Genomic DNA, 19,635 nt, shown 5'->3' with positions numbered 1-19,635 from the left:
AATAATACAATATTGACGAAGCACCTCGAGGAGAGAAAATTTAAAAGAAGAAAAATAATAAGCAGAACCCCGGGCAGCAGAACCTGCTGAGCTTTAAGCCAAAGTCCAAGGCTCAACTTTAATTTAACTTGATAGACTTTCCAACATCAGACACCGAGACAACAAGCCCATGTGGATACCATTTACAACAAAATCAAACAGAGCTCATGCAAAGCTTTGAAGCCTGCTTAAAAGTATAAAGGATATTTTTTTTTATCTCAAAGCCTTTACAAATTCAAAACATTGATATTCTGTGCAGGGAGCATCTTGCATAGCACAATGGGAAACATTACAGATGAAAGATCCCATCTAACGTATAATTAATAAAATATATTTATCATGTACCAGGTTTATTTATGATCAATTCCACTTGTTTTCTACATGTCCTTTATCACACAAAGCTGCCAATAAAGAAGGGCGAGGGCTAGCATGTGCTTTCTCCTTGACACATGTTACCAGCCAACCCCATTTGTTCATGCTCAAGAAATGCTCATGATTGCTGCTGCGTCTTTTCAATGAAATTCTTAATGTTTACTCATTTTATTGCCATACACTATATGGTCATGACCATGAGCTTGTTAGACAATCCATTTAAAAACTGTATTAAAATAAATGACCTCTATGTGATCTTTTCAGCTAGAACAGCCACTCCTCTGAAAAAGCCTCAAACAAGAACGTCTGTGGAAATTTGTGCCCATTGAATCCAACGAGCATTTGTTTGGCTGGGCACTTATGTTGGTCAAGAAGCCTCAACTTATGTTCCAGTTCATTCCAAAGCTGTTTAATGTGGCTGAGGTCAGACCTCTGTGCAGGCCACTGTTTTTTTTCTTCATGTCTTTATGGATCTTGCTTTGTGCACACAGTCATACTGGAACAGGAAAGAGCCTTCCCCTGAACCACTGGTGCAAATTTGGAAGCATATCATTTCCCTTATATAACTGATTTATTACACCTGTTAGCAACTGTTAGACTTAATCACATTAAATCAATAATTAGAAAAGGTGTCCAAATACTTTTGTCCATATGGTGCAACTGTAATTATTGTTATTGCACCAATAGATATTGTTAAAGATTATATAAATGTTTACATTCTGTTGCAACACAATGTCTATTTTACACCTTCTTGCAACTGGACGGAAATCACGACTCGGAATTTGAGAGACTCTGTGGATCCAGAATTACAGTTTGTCAACAGAAACGTATTTATACCTTTGCAAGAGAACACGTCCTTTAATGGAAAGCAAATCAGACGTTGAGGTTTGTGCTTTTGTCTAAACAAAAAGTAGCCACAGCTGACCTTCAACCCACTTAGAGGAGTACAAAAGTGTTTTTAACATCTGATTTAACTCTGATCTAACTTTTACGTCCAAACCGGGATGTTGGTGGACATGGTTAACTATTTTTTGAATAGGTGGGGAGCTTTGGTGTGCCACGGACAGGCCGGTCATGTATACTAATTTTAGCTTCAGCAGAGTAGAAATGGGTCATTTTAACCATAACGGATAGAATTACATCATAATGCAGTGATTTGTGGATGGAAATGGATTTTTTAAAAATATGTTAACAAAGTTGCCAGGAAGAACCATGATGCCTCCGCTCTACACCCCTTCATGTGGACAGAAGGAAGAAATGGAAACTCTGTGGAATAGTTTTTTAGACGGCTTTAGAAATGCTGGTGGTTCAGCGTTGACTATTGAATATAGGGGACTCTGCTTACCCATTCCAGTTATGGAAATATTACATATTATTGTATTATAAAATTACAATAATTATTAATAGTTACATGCTTACATAACCTGAGCACCACTGTGTGGATACTTTAAGGAACAAAGTAATACCATTATAAGTCATCTTGCATAGCACAAAGGGAAACATTACAGATCAAAGATAAAAGAACACATTATTAATACAGCAGGGCTAGCATGTGCTTTCTCCTTGACACGTGTAACCAGCCAATCCCATTTGTTCATGCTCAAGAAATGCTAATGATATCTTTATTTATATAAAAATGATTTGTACTAGATTTTAAACATGCATTTCCAATGAAATTCTTAATGGTTTTTCATTTTCTTGTCATACACTATATGGCCAAAAGTACTTGGACCCCTGACCATGAGCTTGCTAGACATTCCATTCCATATAATTTACATTATAAGTAGGCAAAAGAGCAAAGAAGCAAACTTACGATAACATACCCTACATGCCAAAAGTATGTGGGCACCCCTTCTTATTTTCCTCTTAATTTTAAGTATGTGTTTCAGCCACTACTATTGCCAAAATATGTATACAAGATTCTAAAATGAATTACATGTTTTTAACTTTGCAGCAGTTTTAGAAATGTTCCTTCCTGTTCCAGCATGACTGTTTGTCTGGGCACAAAGCGAGATCCATAAAGACATGGTTTGATCATTTTCCTGTGTTTGAACTCCAAACCCGTTTAGCCCTTGGAAATGAATTGGAATGTAATTTGTAAGCAAAAGTCTTGGGTGTCTGGCTTGTCTTGGACTCAGTAGTTTGACCACTGTCACTGGTCTCGTTAGATACTGGATCACCCAAGATGGAAGGCAATGCCAAGTCTGAATAGAACCAGTAAGCATCATGTGTGTCCTTAATGTCCAAGTCCTCAATAGCTCAGACAAATCAGCTTCCTTCTAATAAAACTGAAGTGTTGGCTCTCTCAAAGAGAGCAGTGAAAAGTAATTACAAGTCTGCCCCCCCCCCCCACACACACATTCACTGCCTGTCAGCAATCATCAGCCACCTCATTTATGACAGCATGTGTTGTTTAAACAAGAAATGTTCTCGCTCATATCCTTGTAAGTGAGGACCAGGACTACAATTTGTTTCCTTGCTTATTCGGCCAGAAACTGGTGTCTGCGTGCATTTATTCTCAGTGCACAACACTTGGTGTGTTAATCCCCTTTCACAGTGCAGGCTGGCTTTACCCGATAGCGGACGGCTGCTCGGTGCTGGAAAGGGCCATCTGGGTGGCGACTGGGCACCGATGGATTGGCACAGAGGCTTATTCAGCTGTTAATCTGCTAAAACTGGGGAAGGTAGGGTAACTTCTGTTAACTACGTTAATGCTGACTGGATAATAACAACCAGGTTTCTTATCAAGCCTGAATTCAGCACGGCTGCTGCTTCACACAGACCAAATGGAACAATCCAAAACTCATAAAGGGGATTTATGAGATCCAAAGTCTTTTAATGCACAGCAGCCAAGAAAGAAGAAAATGCAGCAGATGAAGCTGGTGGTTCTGGAGCTAAGGAAGTGAAAAAATTGAACTGTAGGTCTTATATATTTATTTATTAGTTATTTATTACTATTTTAACATCATACTTTACACACTTTTGGTTACATTCATGACAGGACAGGTAGTTACTGGTTACACAAGATTTATCAGTTCGAGTTTGAATCCTCAATTCACCGCACTTGCACGTCTTTCATCTGTGGGAGAAAACCGGAGCTCCCGGAGGAAACCCACACACATCCACACACATAAAGAACCTGGACCGCTCCACCTGGGAATCTAATGCAGGGCCTTCTTGCTGTGAGGCAACAGTGCTACCCACTGACCCACTGTGCCCAACAACTATTTATTGGTATGAATTTAATGGTAGTAATATGTGTCACCCAGACAGAAGATCAGACCATTTTCACTCAATGCACCTTGACGTGCCAGCAGGTGGCTCATTATCCGGGAAGGATGGCAAACTGTGGCTCATTTGTTTATGGATTGCTGTTTTTTTTTTAATGATTCCATTCATATGTGCACTGACTAGGTTGGTAGCACTGACGCCTCACAGAAAGAAGATCCTGGGTTCGATTCCCAGGTGGAATGATCCTGGTCTGCCTGGGTTTCCCCTGGGTGCTCCCACAAGTCCAAAGACATGCAGTTAGCTTAATTAAAGCTACAAAAAATGGATCTAAGTGTGTATGTGTGTGTGTGTTTGCCCTTTAATGGACCTATTTGGGGCGTTTCCTACCTTTCGCCCAGTGAACTAGACCCACCGCAGCCCTGAGTAGAATAAAGCGGTGGTAAAACAGCCAGTAAATGAATGCATGGGTTCTATTCAGTTCTAGAATTTCCTTCCTGATCATTTGTCTATCTGGGTTTTTTGTCCCCCACAAGCAAATTTTAATTAGTAGTTGATTAATTTGAATGTGGAATGTAATTACATTTTGCCTTTACTGTATTGATCACATGTCACAGGAATAAATGTTTGTACTAGGAGATTTTCTATTTAAGTGCAATAGTGTCCTTTAGTGTTCAACTTTAATTGGTCTGGTAATACATGCTTACTCCATGTCCCCTAAACTCAAAATCTTTGACACTCTACACACTTCATGAGGAATTTGTACCCTTAAACTCAATGTTTCCCTTAAACTTGACGTGTGTGCGACTGCCGCTTGTTCAGCGCTTGGCTTGATCGGTGCAGTAAAATGTCATCAAAGTACGAATATGAGACGAATCTGCATTTGTGTGGAATAACCATCAAATCCACTCTAAAAGCGTCAACATGTATCTGTGTTTAGCTGGATTTTCCTCCTGTTTCACTTTTACACTTGTGTGACAGCTAAGGGTTCTGGAAAATTGTGAGAATCAGCTTCTACTAGAGAGTCTAAAATGCTTATTGTTTAAAACTCAATGTTTTAAAATAACAATAAAGAAATAACGGTAAAGTGCAGGTTTTATTTTATTTTGTATTGATTTTTTAACTGTTTTTAATTGTATTTCAGTGTTTTTTATATCATATTTGTGTTATTTTCAGTTTATAAGTGTCAAAAACAACCCCATTTTTTACATTAGCCTAAAATATATGAGGTTCCACGGGACCATGGAACACATTAACAGGTTTCCCAACATCCTTATGGGAAAAAATAACTTGAAACTCAACGCCTTTGAAACTCGACACCACTCCCAAAACCAACTGAGGTCGGGTTTCAAGGTACCACTGTATCTACCAGAAATATCAAATAACAGGATCTGTTATTAGGTACGTTTATTTTACTCCAAATGCATCATCCAGACAGTGACCCAAATACATGAGCAAGTGTAAATAGAGCAGAATAATTTGCATTTAAGAGGAAAGACAGACAGAAGAGAGTGACGACAGAAAAACCAGAAGGCAGAGCTGCCCGTCAGGTCTACTAATTGAGAAAAAGTGACAGAGAAATGTCAGCGGAGAACGCGCAGAAAGACGGAGGGCAAATGGCACGGTGAGCGTGGCTCTTTTGGATTGTTAATTGAAAGGAAGGGATGAAGCTTGGCACACGGTAGGTGGGGGGGGCAAATCTAAAGAAAGGAGCAGTGAAGACTTGCTTGGGTAAAGAGAGCTGACACAAACAGTATGTGGGACGCTGGGAGAAAGTGGAAGCAGAAACAGAAATAGAAAGACAGAAATAAGGAAGGAACTGGCAGGCCTCGGGTTTGGCACGGTTTAAGTTTGGACATCAGCCAGCTGGCGTTGAGACCGGTGGGTTTTCCCTGTGTTTTCTAGGGTTTCAGCCCCCCCTTCAACTGAAAGAAAATATAATAGGTTTAACCTGACGTATCATGTGCCATGTTATTGATTCATAGGTCTCTTAACAACATTAAATCTTTGTGTTATTGTAGGGCCTGATTTATTTCTCCACCTTACCGTGTTCGTAGACGTGTGCCAGCGTCATGTGCAGGTTTGTGTATCTGCTAACATACCTGTGTGTAAAATTCACATGTCCACTAGTTGCAAGTGTCGCATGAACTAAACAACTTCTAATTCTGTGTAACAATACATCACACTTCTTATTCTGGTTAGTGGGTAAAGCTTTGGAGTATCAATTAAAAGGTTGAGAGTTTGAATCCCAGCTCTGCCATGCAGCCACTGTTGGGCCCTTGAGCAAGGCCCTTAACCCTCTCTGCTCCAGGGGCACCATACAACGGCTGACCCTGCGCTCTGACCCCAGCTTTCTGGGATACATGGAAAAACAGTTTGGTTGTACTGTACACCTGTATACACCAATCAGGCATAACATTATGACCAAGGTTTCCCAGCAGAACATTGCCCAAAGCATCACACTGCCTCCGCCGGCTTGCCTTCTTCCCATAGTGCATCCTGGTGCCATGTGTTCCCCAGGAAGATGACGCACACGCACCCGGCCATCCACATGATGTAAAAGAAAAAACATGATTCATCAGACCACACGGATCAGACCACACGGATAGGACCACACGGTCCAGCCTTCGCTCCCCATGTGTATCAGTGAGCCTTGGCTGCCCATGACCCTGTTGCCGGTTTACCACTGTTCCTTCCTTGGACCACTTTTGATAGATACTGACCACTGCAGACCAGGAACACCCCACAAGAGTTGCCGTTTTGGAGACGTTCTGACCCAAAAGTCTATCCATCACACTTTGGCCCTTGTCAAACTCGCTCAAATCCTTACGCTTGCCCATTTTTCCTGCTTCTAACACATCAACTTTTTGGATAAAATGTTCACTTGGTGCCTAATATATCCCACCCACTAGCCGTGATGAAGAGACACCTGTCAGTGGTCATAATGTTACGACTGGTTGGTGTATGTATATATGACAAATAAAGGCATTCTATTCTATTCACATATTGCTAACAGGTTTTAATAAGTTTGGTGTGAAGAAACCTCTTCCCTTATTGGTGTCTGTAAACTAATAATTTAGATTAGTGACAAAAGCAAAGGGTCGTTACCTCTACAACCAGCTGATTTATGCAAACGAAGGGTTATTAAATGAAACTTTGTCATATCTAAGGGGAAAAAAAAGTCATGAAAGGCAATTCTACACACAAGTGTCGCTGGCGGGGGATCACAGACACCCATGGTGCATGGACAGGCTGGGTAATTGTGCCCCTCATTTTGATAAGCCGCTTTCGATAGAAACCCAGGAAAAGACAATATGCAATTATCCTAAAGAGGGAGCGAGCCGAACACAGCTAAAGGGTTGGGATTCAATCACGCTCCCTCTGTGTTCTACGCAATTAAACCGCAATAGAGATAATAGCCCATCATAATAACCCCACTCATAATCATTTTTATTACTTTTAGTAACGTCACCATTATCATTGGCTGTCTTATTAATGACCTGTTTCTTCTGAAAAACTGATACACTCAGAGACTTATACATTTAGAGATCTGAAATCTAAATGGGTTCTTTTCCACTTTGCTAACTCAGACTATGTGGCCAAAAGTATGTGGACGGACAAGGAGGAAACAGACAGACATGGTGAAGGAAAGCCAAACTAATCAGACCTCATCTGAGGTACGGTTTGAACCCAGGACCCTGTTGCCGTGCAGCACCGTTAAGCTACTGGAATAGTGATACTTCATGGGTCTGTTCGAACACCTAGTGAGCTGCCTTGGTGTCTACTGCCTACCTAGGCAGCTGCCTCTGTAGAGAAGATTCTAATTAGACATGGACTTATAAGGCAGGTTATTTAGATGAACTACTTAGACAGCGATTACGGCGATAACATCACCACAGTTTGCCTCAGACCTTTCAAACCAATGGGCTGAGGCGACACACCCCGCTAGCATGCCAGCTAACGTCTCCCTCTGTGAAATAAAAACAAATAAACTGCCTGAATTTGCAAATAAATGACACTTGTTCACCTTTATACAAGATAAAAATCAATAAGAATTTATTTACATTTTGAAAAGAACTCAGTTGTGCCGCACTGAATGCTGGGATTGCCATCACCTTTAAGGAAGCATCGAAAGCTCCCTCATTATTCAGGCAGTTTACCGCTTCGAATTAGGGCACCTTACTAGGCAGCATTTTAAGGGATCTAAGAATTCGGACAGCCTTCTTCTCTGGAGTACGTAGGATGACAAAATGGATCTGTGTAGAGATCACTAGGTTTTTGTAACAACCGAAAATATGTGGACAGCCCTGCTAATAAGTTTAGTTATTTTAGGCACCCTGGTATGTATTACTAGTTATACTGTATAAAATAAATTATGTGCTTCCAACTTTGTGTTAATGTTAGTGGTATTGGAATGGGATGTCCACCAAACCCGTGGTGAGATGTCCAGTTACAACAATTATAGTTTCTTGGTCACATGGTGCCATTGGCAAGCCACGGTTTCTACCACAGCAAGAAAAAATTCATTAAAACTCATTCATTAAAAACTATCCAGCATGACCTGGTGTGTCTGTGACACAAGGTGTTCATTAATCATTGCATCTTTATACAATATATTTATTTTACCCTAAAATAAATGAACAGAAATGATCACTAACCACTGACAATTTTTAATTATGAGCCCTTCATGGTCTACAAGTCCTGAACCAAAACCAAGAGTCTTTCACATCACAGCTATGATCGCTGTGGAAGGCGCAATCTTTTATAGCCTCAAGCGTATGTGTGTTTGTGTGTTGTGTGTGTGTGTGTGTTTGTGTGTGTTGTGTGTGTGCGTGCTTGGGGCTGAACTGACATTCTTGCTGACGTGTACAAACCATCACAAGATTCTTTGGCTAAACTTTTGCCCTTTTGTCGCAATGTGGGAAACCACTAGGGTGGAGTCTCCAGAACATCTAGCTGGATTGTAAACTGGATGAGAAATGCAGCAGGCTCACCAGACACACACAAACAACAGGAGACAGAGAGGCATGCAGTCCAGGTAGGGTAGGGGTCAGCAGCTTACCTTCATGTGAGTGTGGGAACCAGATCTGGGAGGCAGTGGAGTGTGGCCCTCCGCGGTACGGAGGAGAAGAGGGGGAGGAAGGGGGTCTGGAGGGATGAGGCGGGTGTGAAGGAGAGGAGCCCAGGCTGCTGGCCAGAAAGGTCCCCATGAATGAGGCTGAGGAATTGCCCATCAGTCCGCTGCCTGCGTCCATACAGAGAATCAGGGAGAGGAAGAGAGGAGGAAAATGAGGATTAGATCATTGAGCTGAGTAGATGCAGCAAAGCCTGACTATAGCTGATGGTGACCAAAAAATTTTTTAGTTTGACTGCACTTAAAAAGAAAAAATACATAAAACAGGCACACTGGTGGCCCAGCAGTCTAACAGGCCAACACGCTCTGTGTGGAATGTTTCAACGGTTCTAACCACAGCAGAGCCACAGACCCGGCCAGGCATCCACACATGACTGTACGACTGAACTTGTTTGAAAAATAGAAGGTTGGATGGGGTGTCTTCCCACCGCTGATATGATATGCGATCTTTGGGACTGATTCAGGTGGTGGTGCGAGCAAGGGGGGGGTCATATGAAGCCTAGCGTGGCTCTTGTTGTGGAAATACCCTTAATGAATTATGAGTAGAACAGAGTTTTATTCTTGTCTGCAGTCTTACATGGAAGCTCTGCAAATGCGATAAGAAGTAAGTAAAATAATCACCCTTTATACTCCTATCAGTGACCTTGTAGAACAGTGGAAGATTCCACCATTAACAGAGATCTCTTAGCTAAAACAGGAACTGATCTAAACCAGCTAGAATTGGAAATGACTAGATGTGGATATGAATGGGATAAATCCAGAAAAAACAAGAAACAGTTGTTTTATACCAAGGTAAAAACAAGCTTCCATTTTATGTTAACAGGAAATTTGTTTGAATGATTAAAAACAGGTATGACATAAATAAGAAGCTGCTGGAACAGGGGTAAAACTGTCAACAGTCACCATAGGCTTAGAGGCTTCTAACTCATGGCAGACAGGTGTTTGGTGGTTTTTAGATTAAATCTGACCAGCTGGACAATTTACTGTCGGTATAAGGTGACAGGGCTTTCCTTTTAACCTTGGCAAGAGACCACAAGTGCAGTCAAACTAACACTAGTTATATGGACACAACTGTAATCACGTCAAAGAATAAAAGTACATGGCACTTGGTGGCCATGTGATGGATTGGCGCCTTGTCCAGGACCAAGACCAGGACTAAAGCGGTTGATCAAAATGCCAAAAATGTCTAATCATCCAGTAATTCAGTCATAGCAAAAGAACAGCTGCAGAAAATGAATATATTGTTGAAGGAATGTCTATGAACCCAATACAAATGTACGTAATGTGGGACTCATGTAAATCAGGTGTAATTTATCATTCATGTGTAAAAGGCTACAAGTCAGTAAACCTGTGTTCACTATGGATTCTATCAGCTTAACCTGTGCAAGGGCATTATGGGTAAGCCTGGTTGAATTAGCCTGGACTTGCCAGACATTTCATCTCACAGCTGAATGCCCGTTCTCCCTGCATTCCTCCCTCGTCATCAGTCCCATATTCCAGTAATCAATCCCCCGATTCTCTCTCTCCATTATCTTCATTCTTCAATCTCTCGTTCTCATGCCCTTAATCTCTCCCTGAACTCTGCTCCATTTCTCTATTTCTTATCTATTCCCCTGCTCTACCACTCTCAGATCAGTCTCAGTTCTGGAATTTTGCTCCTCTTTCTCTCAAGCTTTCGTTTAATAACGTAAGAGATGATCAGCTGACCAGCGCTCTGTAGCTACAGTCCTCTCACATCTCAGCCTCGCAAATTTAGTCGCACGGCTCCGGTCAGACAGCCGTAATCATGCAGCCTCCATCGCGGGCAGGTAAACACTTCGTCTTAATTACAGAGAATGACACGAAGCCGTATAGACTACAATACTCAGAGGCCCGGAGAGGCCTCGCTCCGCTCTTAAAGGCTTCCTGTTTGCTTTTGGCTGTGTAATAAATGTAGCAGTTCAGCAATCTGGTGCGCACCCACTCCAGCGAGCATTTAAGTAGACAAAGATGAGTAATTGACCATTCAGCACAGTGCCTCTGTAAACTGCCCGCTGATTCTCTATTATGTGTTATGGGTAGTACGTGCAGCAGAAAACATTTCGATTAAGCACTGCTTAAACTGCGTTTTCGCTTGAAGACATCTGAGCGCTCGCTCATCCAGTGAATATGTATCAATGTGTGTGTTTATAGCCTCCGTGTGCTGTGTTTATAAAACCCTATGTACATTTATAGGTTATAATGGCATCGGCTATGGACGTTCAATCTCGATTGGTACAAAAGGATTTTCCAGCTATAGTGGTGATGTTACAGCATGTAGATTTAGGTGCCAGGAGTGGCCAGTACCCAGTAACATTTATGCATCTTCTCCCTTTTTCTCTTGATTTTGCCTAGCCCATTAGTCTTCCCCTGCTGGGGATCCCGATCGTGTTCAAAGAAGGTATATTTTTTTTCTGTGCTTCTGTGGATTCGCACATGAGGCTCATCCACTTCTGAACAGGCACCTCGGGATGCTAACCAGGGTCCTTGCACAGTGTTTGAAGACCCCGCCCACTTAGTCTGGTCTTTTTCCATCCAGCAGACTCAGTGGCCAATTTTGTTCCCGCCAATTGTGCCGGGATGGCGCTAGATGGCGCCCAGCTGACCGGTAGCAGAGATGAGGTGCCTCATAATTATCAATTTAATTTGCATTTCTACATATCTTTCTCCAAATATGTTAATTCCCCATTTCCACTATTGCAATCCACTGCTGTTTGCACCGCCCCAATGCTGCCCAAGGAGAGCTGAGACTATCCGCCCCCTCCGACACTGCACAGAGGGGCAGTTTTTGGGACATCCCATGGCAGCCCATTTAGCAGCGTTAGTTTTTGACCTCAATATGCTGCTGACGGGATACTTTTGATTAGTGCACCACTCCCAACTTAAAATTGAAAACAGGGCGTATTAATATGGAGTCCCCCCCTGTCTTTGTAGTTATAACAGCCTCCACTCTTCTAAACTCTTCTTTGTTACATTTTGGAGTGGAAATGTGTGCTTACTGTGTTAAAATCTACAGAGTTCAGGGACAGTTAATGATGAATGTCTGGTTCATTATTGACGTAACAATTAATATCAAAGGTGTTCGATGGGGTTGGTGTCCGAGCTCTGTGAAAGCTGCTGGAGTTACTCTTGAATCGACTCTTGAATACTCAATTTTTAATTTAATAATTTTATTGATGGTATTTATGGGTCACCATACAATTTTTTGGTTCACTGTTGCAACTGGGCCAAAGATTTATTGACAAGGATGGTCTAAATGACATTACCCATACCAACATCTACCTTCAGCTGCTCTCTGTCTAAAAACACTCAATCCACTGGCATCTGCACCCACTTACAAATTAACTGACCAGTGTGATGAAAAGTCCAGACTGTGTACTGTATAAGCAGCCACATTGTTGCTTCCTTCATCTCCATCACTCTCCCTCTTTCTGCTTGTGCTGGTCCTTCAGTCCTAATGAGACGTTCTCACACAGAACAAAGTGAAGCAAAATAACTGGCGAGGGTCATCGGCCAAGGAAAACAGGGTGACCAAGTGGAGCACAAGTCCAGGGTGCGAGAACGTTGACCGTGCCCATGCCTATGTTTGCTTAGCAGATTATTAAAAGGAGGACGTTGGCTTCGGCGCTCGTAACGGAGTGTTTTTCTTTTCCCTCCGCCGCGCTCCCTCCCTTGAACCGTGTTTATTTTCAGCTTTGGCAGCGGGCCCTAAGCGGTGCCTGTGGACGCCTCTGTGGATGCTTATGAAAAGTGGGTCACGTGTGCCCTAATCGGAGCTGAATCTTGGCAATCCATGTGTGCCTTCCTCAATGTTAACACAAATACACAATGAGCCAAAATATTAGGACCACCCGCCTGTTATGCTGTCAGAACGGCTCTGACCGGCCAAGACGGAGGGAGTCCTGTGGTATTATGCACCAGGGCATTACCAGCAGGTCCTTTAACTTCTGTATTGTACATGGTGGGTCGTCCTCTGTTGCATTCTGGTGCCACCAGTTGACCTTCCATTACGTTGTTGTCCAGTTCCAATGCCTGCATACCTGTGTAAGTGCTTTCCACCATGGGCAGAACTTAGCATGGGCACTTGGACTGGCCTGTGACTTTGCAGCCCCTACACAGAGGGGTTTGATGCACTGTATGTTAACATGTTCAACTCATCACCAGTATTGAAACGATCCACAATATGGGCGCAGTAGCACTACTGCTGGTCAGTACCAAATGTCATAGCCTTTAAGTCTTGGCTGCCTAACAATTTCACAAGTTTGTGACTTGGACCACTGTCAGTGGGCACTCACTATGACTGCCTTTTTTGGAGATACTTCAATCCAGTCATCTGTGCATAACATTTTGACCCCTCACTCAGGACAGTAACGACCATCAGCCCAACATTTAATTTACCCCAGTCTTAATGATCATTATGAAATTAGGCATTGCCATCCACATTTTCAAGGGGTGGTACTGATGTTTTGGCACATCAGTGTATATACACATACAAATGAACATGGACATAGCAAACGTAAGAGGCCACTGTTACAAACAGGTGTATAAAATTAATGCAACCACCTCGACTCCTCTGGAAAATTGCCAACAACATTTGGTAGTATGTCTGTGGAAATCTGTGCCCATTTAGTCAAAAGACTTAAGGTCAGGCCCTTATATTGGATAAGAAGAAGCAGCATGCAATCAAAATTTTAGTCCATCCCTCATGTGTTTAACACACCAGAGCTGAGATTCTGAACATCCAGGTTCGAATCTCAGCTCTGCTACCGGTCGGCTGGGCACCATCTAGCGGGCACAATTTGCAGTGCCTGCAGCAGACAAAACTGCCACCAAGTCTGCTGGGTGGGAAAAAGGCCGGACTAAGTGGGTGTGGTCTTCAAACGCTGTGCAAGGACCCTGTTTAGCAGACCATGTGCGAATCCACCAAAGCACGGGCAAAAAAGAAGTGGCTAAGGCACTGCGCATGTGTCGGAAGGGGCTTGGAGCAGGCAAATATACCCTCCTCAAATGCAATCAGGTTTCCCAGCAGCAGACTAATTAGCTACTCTAAATTGGGAGAAAAAGGGAGAACATATGCCTGATGGTCCTGGATATCTTAAAAAAATATATCAGTACAAAAAATTTGCCCTATGAGAGACAAAATCTGTGAGAATGCTACATAAACAGTACACAGATAAAGAACATTTGTGACAGCTGGACCAAATCCCTACTCTAGAAATAACTAAGAAATAAATTCCTGAACTTCACCCCAATCAACCCCAAATCCTCCAGTGATAAAATAAAGTTCATAGGGCAACAAAAATGTAAAAATGAGCATGAAATGATAAGTCATGATTACTGTCTTGGAAACGTGCCTAAAGTTCATTATTTTGCTAAATGTTTAACTGGGAACTAAAAAAGGTTCTCAGAGCTACACCCTAGTAAAAATGACAGATGTGAGAGCTGGACTCATGTAAGAGCTGGACTCAGTACTCGTTCTGAGGCAAAAACTAAAAATGGTTCCAGAAAATATGACTGAATTTTAAAAGCTCCCAAAAATGGAAACATCATGAGGTACTTCTGTGTGACACAAAAAGCAATAAAATGCCACACAAACAGAAACGCAAAACCACCTCCTTGTTTCTACACTCACTGTCCATTTTATCAGCTCCACTTACCATATAGAAGCACTTTGTAGCTCTACAATTACTGACTGTAGTAAATCTGTTACTCTGCATGCTTTATTAGCCCCCTTTCATGCTGTTCTTTAATGGTCAGGACCCCCACAGGACCACTACAGAGCAGGTATTATTTAGGTGCTGGATCATTCTCACTGACATGGTGGTGGTGTGTTAGTGTGTGTTGTGCTGATATGAGTGGTATGAACACAGCAGTGCTGCTGGAGTTTTTAAACACCTCACTGTCACTGCTGGATTGAGAATAGTCCCTGTGGGCAGCATCCTGTGACCACTGATGAAGGTCTAGAAGATGACCGACTCAAACAGCAGCAATAGATCGTCTCTGACTTTACATCTACAAGGTGGGCCAACTAGGTAGGAGTGGACAGTGAGTGGACACAGTATTTAAAAACACCAGCAGCACTGCTGTGTCTGATCCACTCATACCAGCACAACACACACTAACACACCACCACCATGTCAGTGTCACTGCAGTGCTGAGAATCATCCAGCACCTAAATAATATCTGCTCTGTGGTGGTCCTGTGTGGGTCCTGACTATTGAAGAACAGGGTGAAAGCAGGATAAAAAGGTATGTAGAGAAACAGATGGACTACAGTCAGTAATTGTAGAACTACAAAGTGCTTCTATATGGTAAGTGGAGATGATAAAATGGACAGTGAGTGTAGAAACAAGGAGGTGGTTTTAACGTTATGGCTGATCAGTGTATATATATAAATATTTTTTTATAACCACACCTCCGGAACCTAAATCAGCCCTGATAAACACCACAGATCAATGACAGATGTGTCAGCTTGCTTGAATATCTACACTAAGCCAGGAACTTAAAAGTCTCCTAAAAACATGACAGAAGTTACTGAGGTCCTGAAAAAGTTAATTTAATCAAAACCCACCTTATAAAACTCGAGTGTGATAAAGAAAAAACAATGGAAATGCCACACATACAGCTCGGCAGATAAATGGCAGATGTGACAGTTGGAACCACTAGCAATTTCATATCTGTTCCATGCACACACACACACACACACACATGAAACACACACCACGTAAGATTTTCAAACAGTGAGTACAGAAGAAAATTCTGGACATTTGGGCTTGTCAGTCTCAGTCGCTAACATGCTAACATGTGGTGAGGCTTTGGATAGCTCTCGGCACGCCGGCGCGATCCAAAAACAACAGTCGTCTCGGTTCCACAACCTTGGCGCTCGGAGCCAGCCACACACTCTGAGCTCCAACCGAAACGATGTGAGAAATGAAATCTACTCAAGAGACTAAAGAGTGAAATGACAGCGAGGCTGACGTGAACTCACCCAGCACAAACATGCCTTTTAAAAGTCTCTCCTGAGTCTCAGAGGTCCGAGTCGACACCTTTTCTCGCCTCAAAACAGATGTTAAATAATGAATCTGGGAATGAAGCGGGAAATCAAATCGCTCCTGCATCACCGAGAGCGCACGCCGGGCGAACCTGAACTAAAGACGAGAGCCCTCCGCTCCACGGCTCTGAGCTTCGCCCTGACCGGCAGCTAGTGCACTACCCTGAGAGGATGAGACGGAGTGGTAGGGCTAAAGCTTTTCACCCAGTGACTCAGAGCACACTTCCGCGCTGTAAAAAAGCAGAAGGAATTTCAGATGGCTACTCAAACGGGGGGATTTCCTTCTAACGCTTAAAGTCATCTTGAAAACATTAGACAAACTGGTAGCCAAACATTCCTGTCGGTTTGGCGGCGACTGGGGACGGCAGCTCTGATTCCGGGACGCAGTGGAAGGCCGGCTCAGAGTAGGAGGACCCCCCCTTGAGGCTCAGCGTGAGCGGTGGAGGCGGGCGGACGGGTGGGCTGGGTGATCAGAACCAGAGTAAGCAGAGTTGGAGGTTTTCCAGTACTTGAGTAGGAAGAGAGCAGAAGGGCAGCACACACCTCCAACACAGCGCTCTGAATGTTTGTGGAGTGAGTTTGGTGGATGTGGTCAGTCCGGGGGTGGAGAGGAAGGGTGTGTAAGAGAAGCCTGGCTTATTCTTGTTCGGAAGTGCTCCTAAAAGCCACTCGAAACAAACATCTGAAAGCCTGGAACGTTCAGGGTTTTTCAGAGCGCTAAATGCTTCTTAGCTATCCATCAGACGGAGGGGAGACGGGGGGGTGTTGGGGGGTGTAATAAGCTGGAACAGTGGTAGGTATAAGCAGGACATTTGTTTTTAGTTCAAACAAAGTTCACACAGACTTCAGGAGAAATAAAGATGCTGCAGTTTCTCTTCAGTAATTTTAATAATAAAATGCTTTTTAAAATGTACAAATCCAAATCCAAAAAAGTTGGGACAGTAGGTGAACTGCAAATGAGAAATGATTTATAAAAGAGGCATTTGAGGTGCAAGGTACTTCAGAAAACATGGAATAGTGGCATATTAGGGATGTAACGATGCACCACAAGACAGTTAAAAATCGATTCGCATGTGTAACGATTCAAATTGGTTTACATGCATAATGAATCAATATTCACTTTAAACAGCAGAGGGCACTGGAGCTATTCACCTCGCCTGGTTGACGTCACTACAGGGTTGCCAGGTTCTGAATTTTCCAGCCAAAGGTAGAGTGTCTCATTACATCCCTATGGCATATAGAGATGAGGAATGCAATAAATAAATAAAAATAATAAAAAAGGAGAATTCACTAACGGGCTTCATTGTTTATAAGCAAAGATGAGTGGATATCTGTCACTTTTTTAAAAAGAAACTATGAGTAAATAATTCAGCAGTTTAAGAACCACGTTTCTGAATGCACAATTAAAAGTGATTTATGGATTTCACCATCTCCTAACATTATCAAAAGATTCAGGAAATCCAGAAAATTCCATGTGAATGAAGGGCAAGGTGGAAAAAAGTGGTACCTTGTAACTTAACTTGAAACCTTTGAAACTCCTTCATCGAGAAATTTGTGCCCTTAAACTCAACCTTTCTCTTAAACTTGATGTGTGTGCAACTGCCACCTGGCTCAGCGATTGGCTGGAGCAGGGCAGTGAAACGTCATCAAAGTGCGACTATGAGATGAATCTGCATTTGTGTGGAATAACTGTCAAATTCACTCTAAAAGTTCCACGTGTGTCTGTGTTTAGCTGGATTTTCCTCACTGTTTCACTTTTAAACTTGTGTTACAGCTCAGGGTGCTGAGAAATTGTTAGAATCAGCTTTTCAGAAAGAGTTTGAAACGCTTATTGTTACTTAATTTATTAATGTATAAAAAGAACGACAAAAAAATATGAAATTTATGAGTGTAATTTAATGACTGCCGTGAAATGTGGCACTTTTCCTTAAAAATCTGTAAAATTGCGTATACTTATTGGTGCATATTTGTTCTCAGCACCTTGTTGAGAATGCAGTCACAGCTTCACTCTCAAATAACTCCTACTACACGGGATCTTCAAAAAGTTTCCTCACTTTTATATTTTAACTGGAAACGATTAGTTTGGGAGGAGTTGTAATCGGTCATGTCTGAGACACTGAGAGACGTTTATAGTCTGGATTTAGCTCCATCTGATTTCCACCTTTTTGGACACTCAAAGAAGCTTTATGGGGAAGAAGATTTTCATGTGATGATGATGTGAAAGCAGCGCTGCATCAGCTCAACCAGAAACGTTTTTTGCTGATGGCATAAAAAAATGGGTACGACGCCAGAACAATGCATCAGAAGGTGATTATATAGAAAAGTGATGTTATTTGTTTTTAAAATTCTTAATAAATAGAGATTTAAAAGTGCGGAAACGTTTTGAAGAACCCTCGTACTATCACAAGTACCCTTGTGCAACTGGAATCAGACAACAGTACATAAGGTGTGGCTCAGAGGGTAATATGCAGTGGAAAAGGGGCACAACACGTGATGTGGAGTGAGGAAGTAAAGTTTGCAAGAGTGTGTGAAAAGAAAAAAAGTAATCTGCCCATTTGAACCAGAGTTGGCAGCCGGTGTTGGTTCTGTGGCTTGGTGGTTAACCACTCAACCTCATATCAAAGAAGGTGGGGTAAAGTGCATTCTGGGACTTTGTAGTATAACGTAAATAAAAAGCGGGCATAAGGTCACAAGCCTTTTTTCAAACATGCTTTTGTTTACGTTACATGAGTGGACATAACTGTGATAAAGCACCTCAACCTCTAACAATAGAGCCAGTCCAAATGGATGTAATTAAAGTTTTATCGGAGGCAGTTAGAGCGCCTGTAGAAAAACGACTGCAGCCAGACAGACAGCTTGGTCTTGAAAATTTGATCACACTAACGTTCATGAAACGGTCCAAGCCGGGCTCGTACGGTCTGAGCGTGAACACACGGATGAGAATGTGCGAGAGCGAAACGTGTCTGTGTGTGAAACGCTCAGGGAGGGAGGGATCAAGGACACATCTGCAGCCCTCGAGAGAGCAGCACATGTAGCAGGCGTCTACCTACTGCGCCAGCTTCGACCCCTAAAGGCACCGGGCCTGGGTTTTTTGACGATTAATCATTTATAGGAGCCTGTCTTCAGACATTGCTGGAAATACTTGTGCCTCTGTGGATGAGAAAGCAGCGCAGTCAGGGGCAGACGTGGGCAAAGGCCTGGTTGTCTGGCACTGAAGAGCTCTGTTGCAGCTCGTTTTATGGGAAGAGTGAATATCGGATTGGGACCAGGGAATATATTTGTGGTGGGGTGAAGCAGGAAGTTTGGTTTCTCAAGGACAATGAGACCTTTTACATGAATATGCTGCCTTAGGTGGTTGTTTTGTTTAATAAGGGACAGAATTAATTGAATACTCAGTTATACTCAGGATACTGTGGGTATTCAGCATTTGTATTGGTGCTGGTTGACCACATCTTCTGTAACTGACAGTCTGGTAGACTCACAACAGACATGACCGTCCATGCAAGCACAAGCCAAAAAGAAATACAAGAATGAGAGAGGGGAAGAAAAACTAAATGTGAAACTGTGAGTGCTGAATCATGGTCTGTTGTCAAGGGAAAGAAGTCCATAGTGGAAAGAATGACAGGCAATGGTTTGGACACCAGAGGTCTTACACACCCCCATCCCCCACCAAGGTGAGTCAGACCAGTTTTACAGGGCCAGTCGACTACTCAAACGTCTGGAGTAACTTGGCCTTAAGATTTTGGCTTAAGGTGTTAAGTTTTAATACTATTATCATTTACATTTACAGCATT

At 42.6% G+C, this 19,635-nt stretch overlaps 1 protein-coding gene across 3 annotated transcripts in view; it reads right to left on the bottom strand.

The window, feature by feature from the left end:
- Window positions 1-19,635, bottom strand: part of LOC134335842 (BAH and coiled-coil domain-containing protein 1) — an 86,709-nt gene that overhangs the window by 35,634 nt on the left and 31,440 nt on the right. For 2 of the 3 annotated variants that reach the window (XM_063018450.1, XM_063018452.1), the window contains exon 2: window positions 8,702-8,884. In XM_063018450.1, coding sequence (XP_062874520.1) covers window positions 8,702-8,884 — 183 coding nt within the window. Of the gene's footprint in view, window positions 1-8,701; window positions 8,885-15,778; window positions 15,842-19,635 lie in introns of those variants that run through there. The other variant, XM_063018451.1, reaches the window with a different exon arrangement.

Source organism: Trichomycterus rosablanca, chromosome 22 (genome assembly GCF_030014385.1).
Source record: "Trichomycterus rosablanca isolate fTriRos1 chromosome 22, fTriRos1.hap1, whole genome shotgun sequence".
NCBI lineage: Eukaryota > Metazoa > Chordata > Actinopteri > Siluriformes > Trichomycteridae > Trichomycterus > Trichomycterus rosablanca.
Note: the sequence above shows the minus strand (reverse complement) of the source record. Positions and strands in the feature narration are given on the sequence as shown.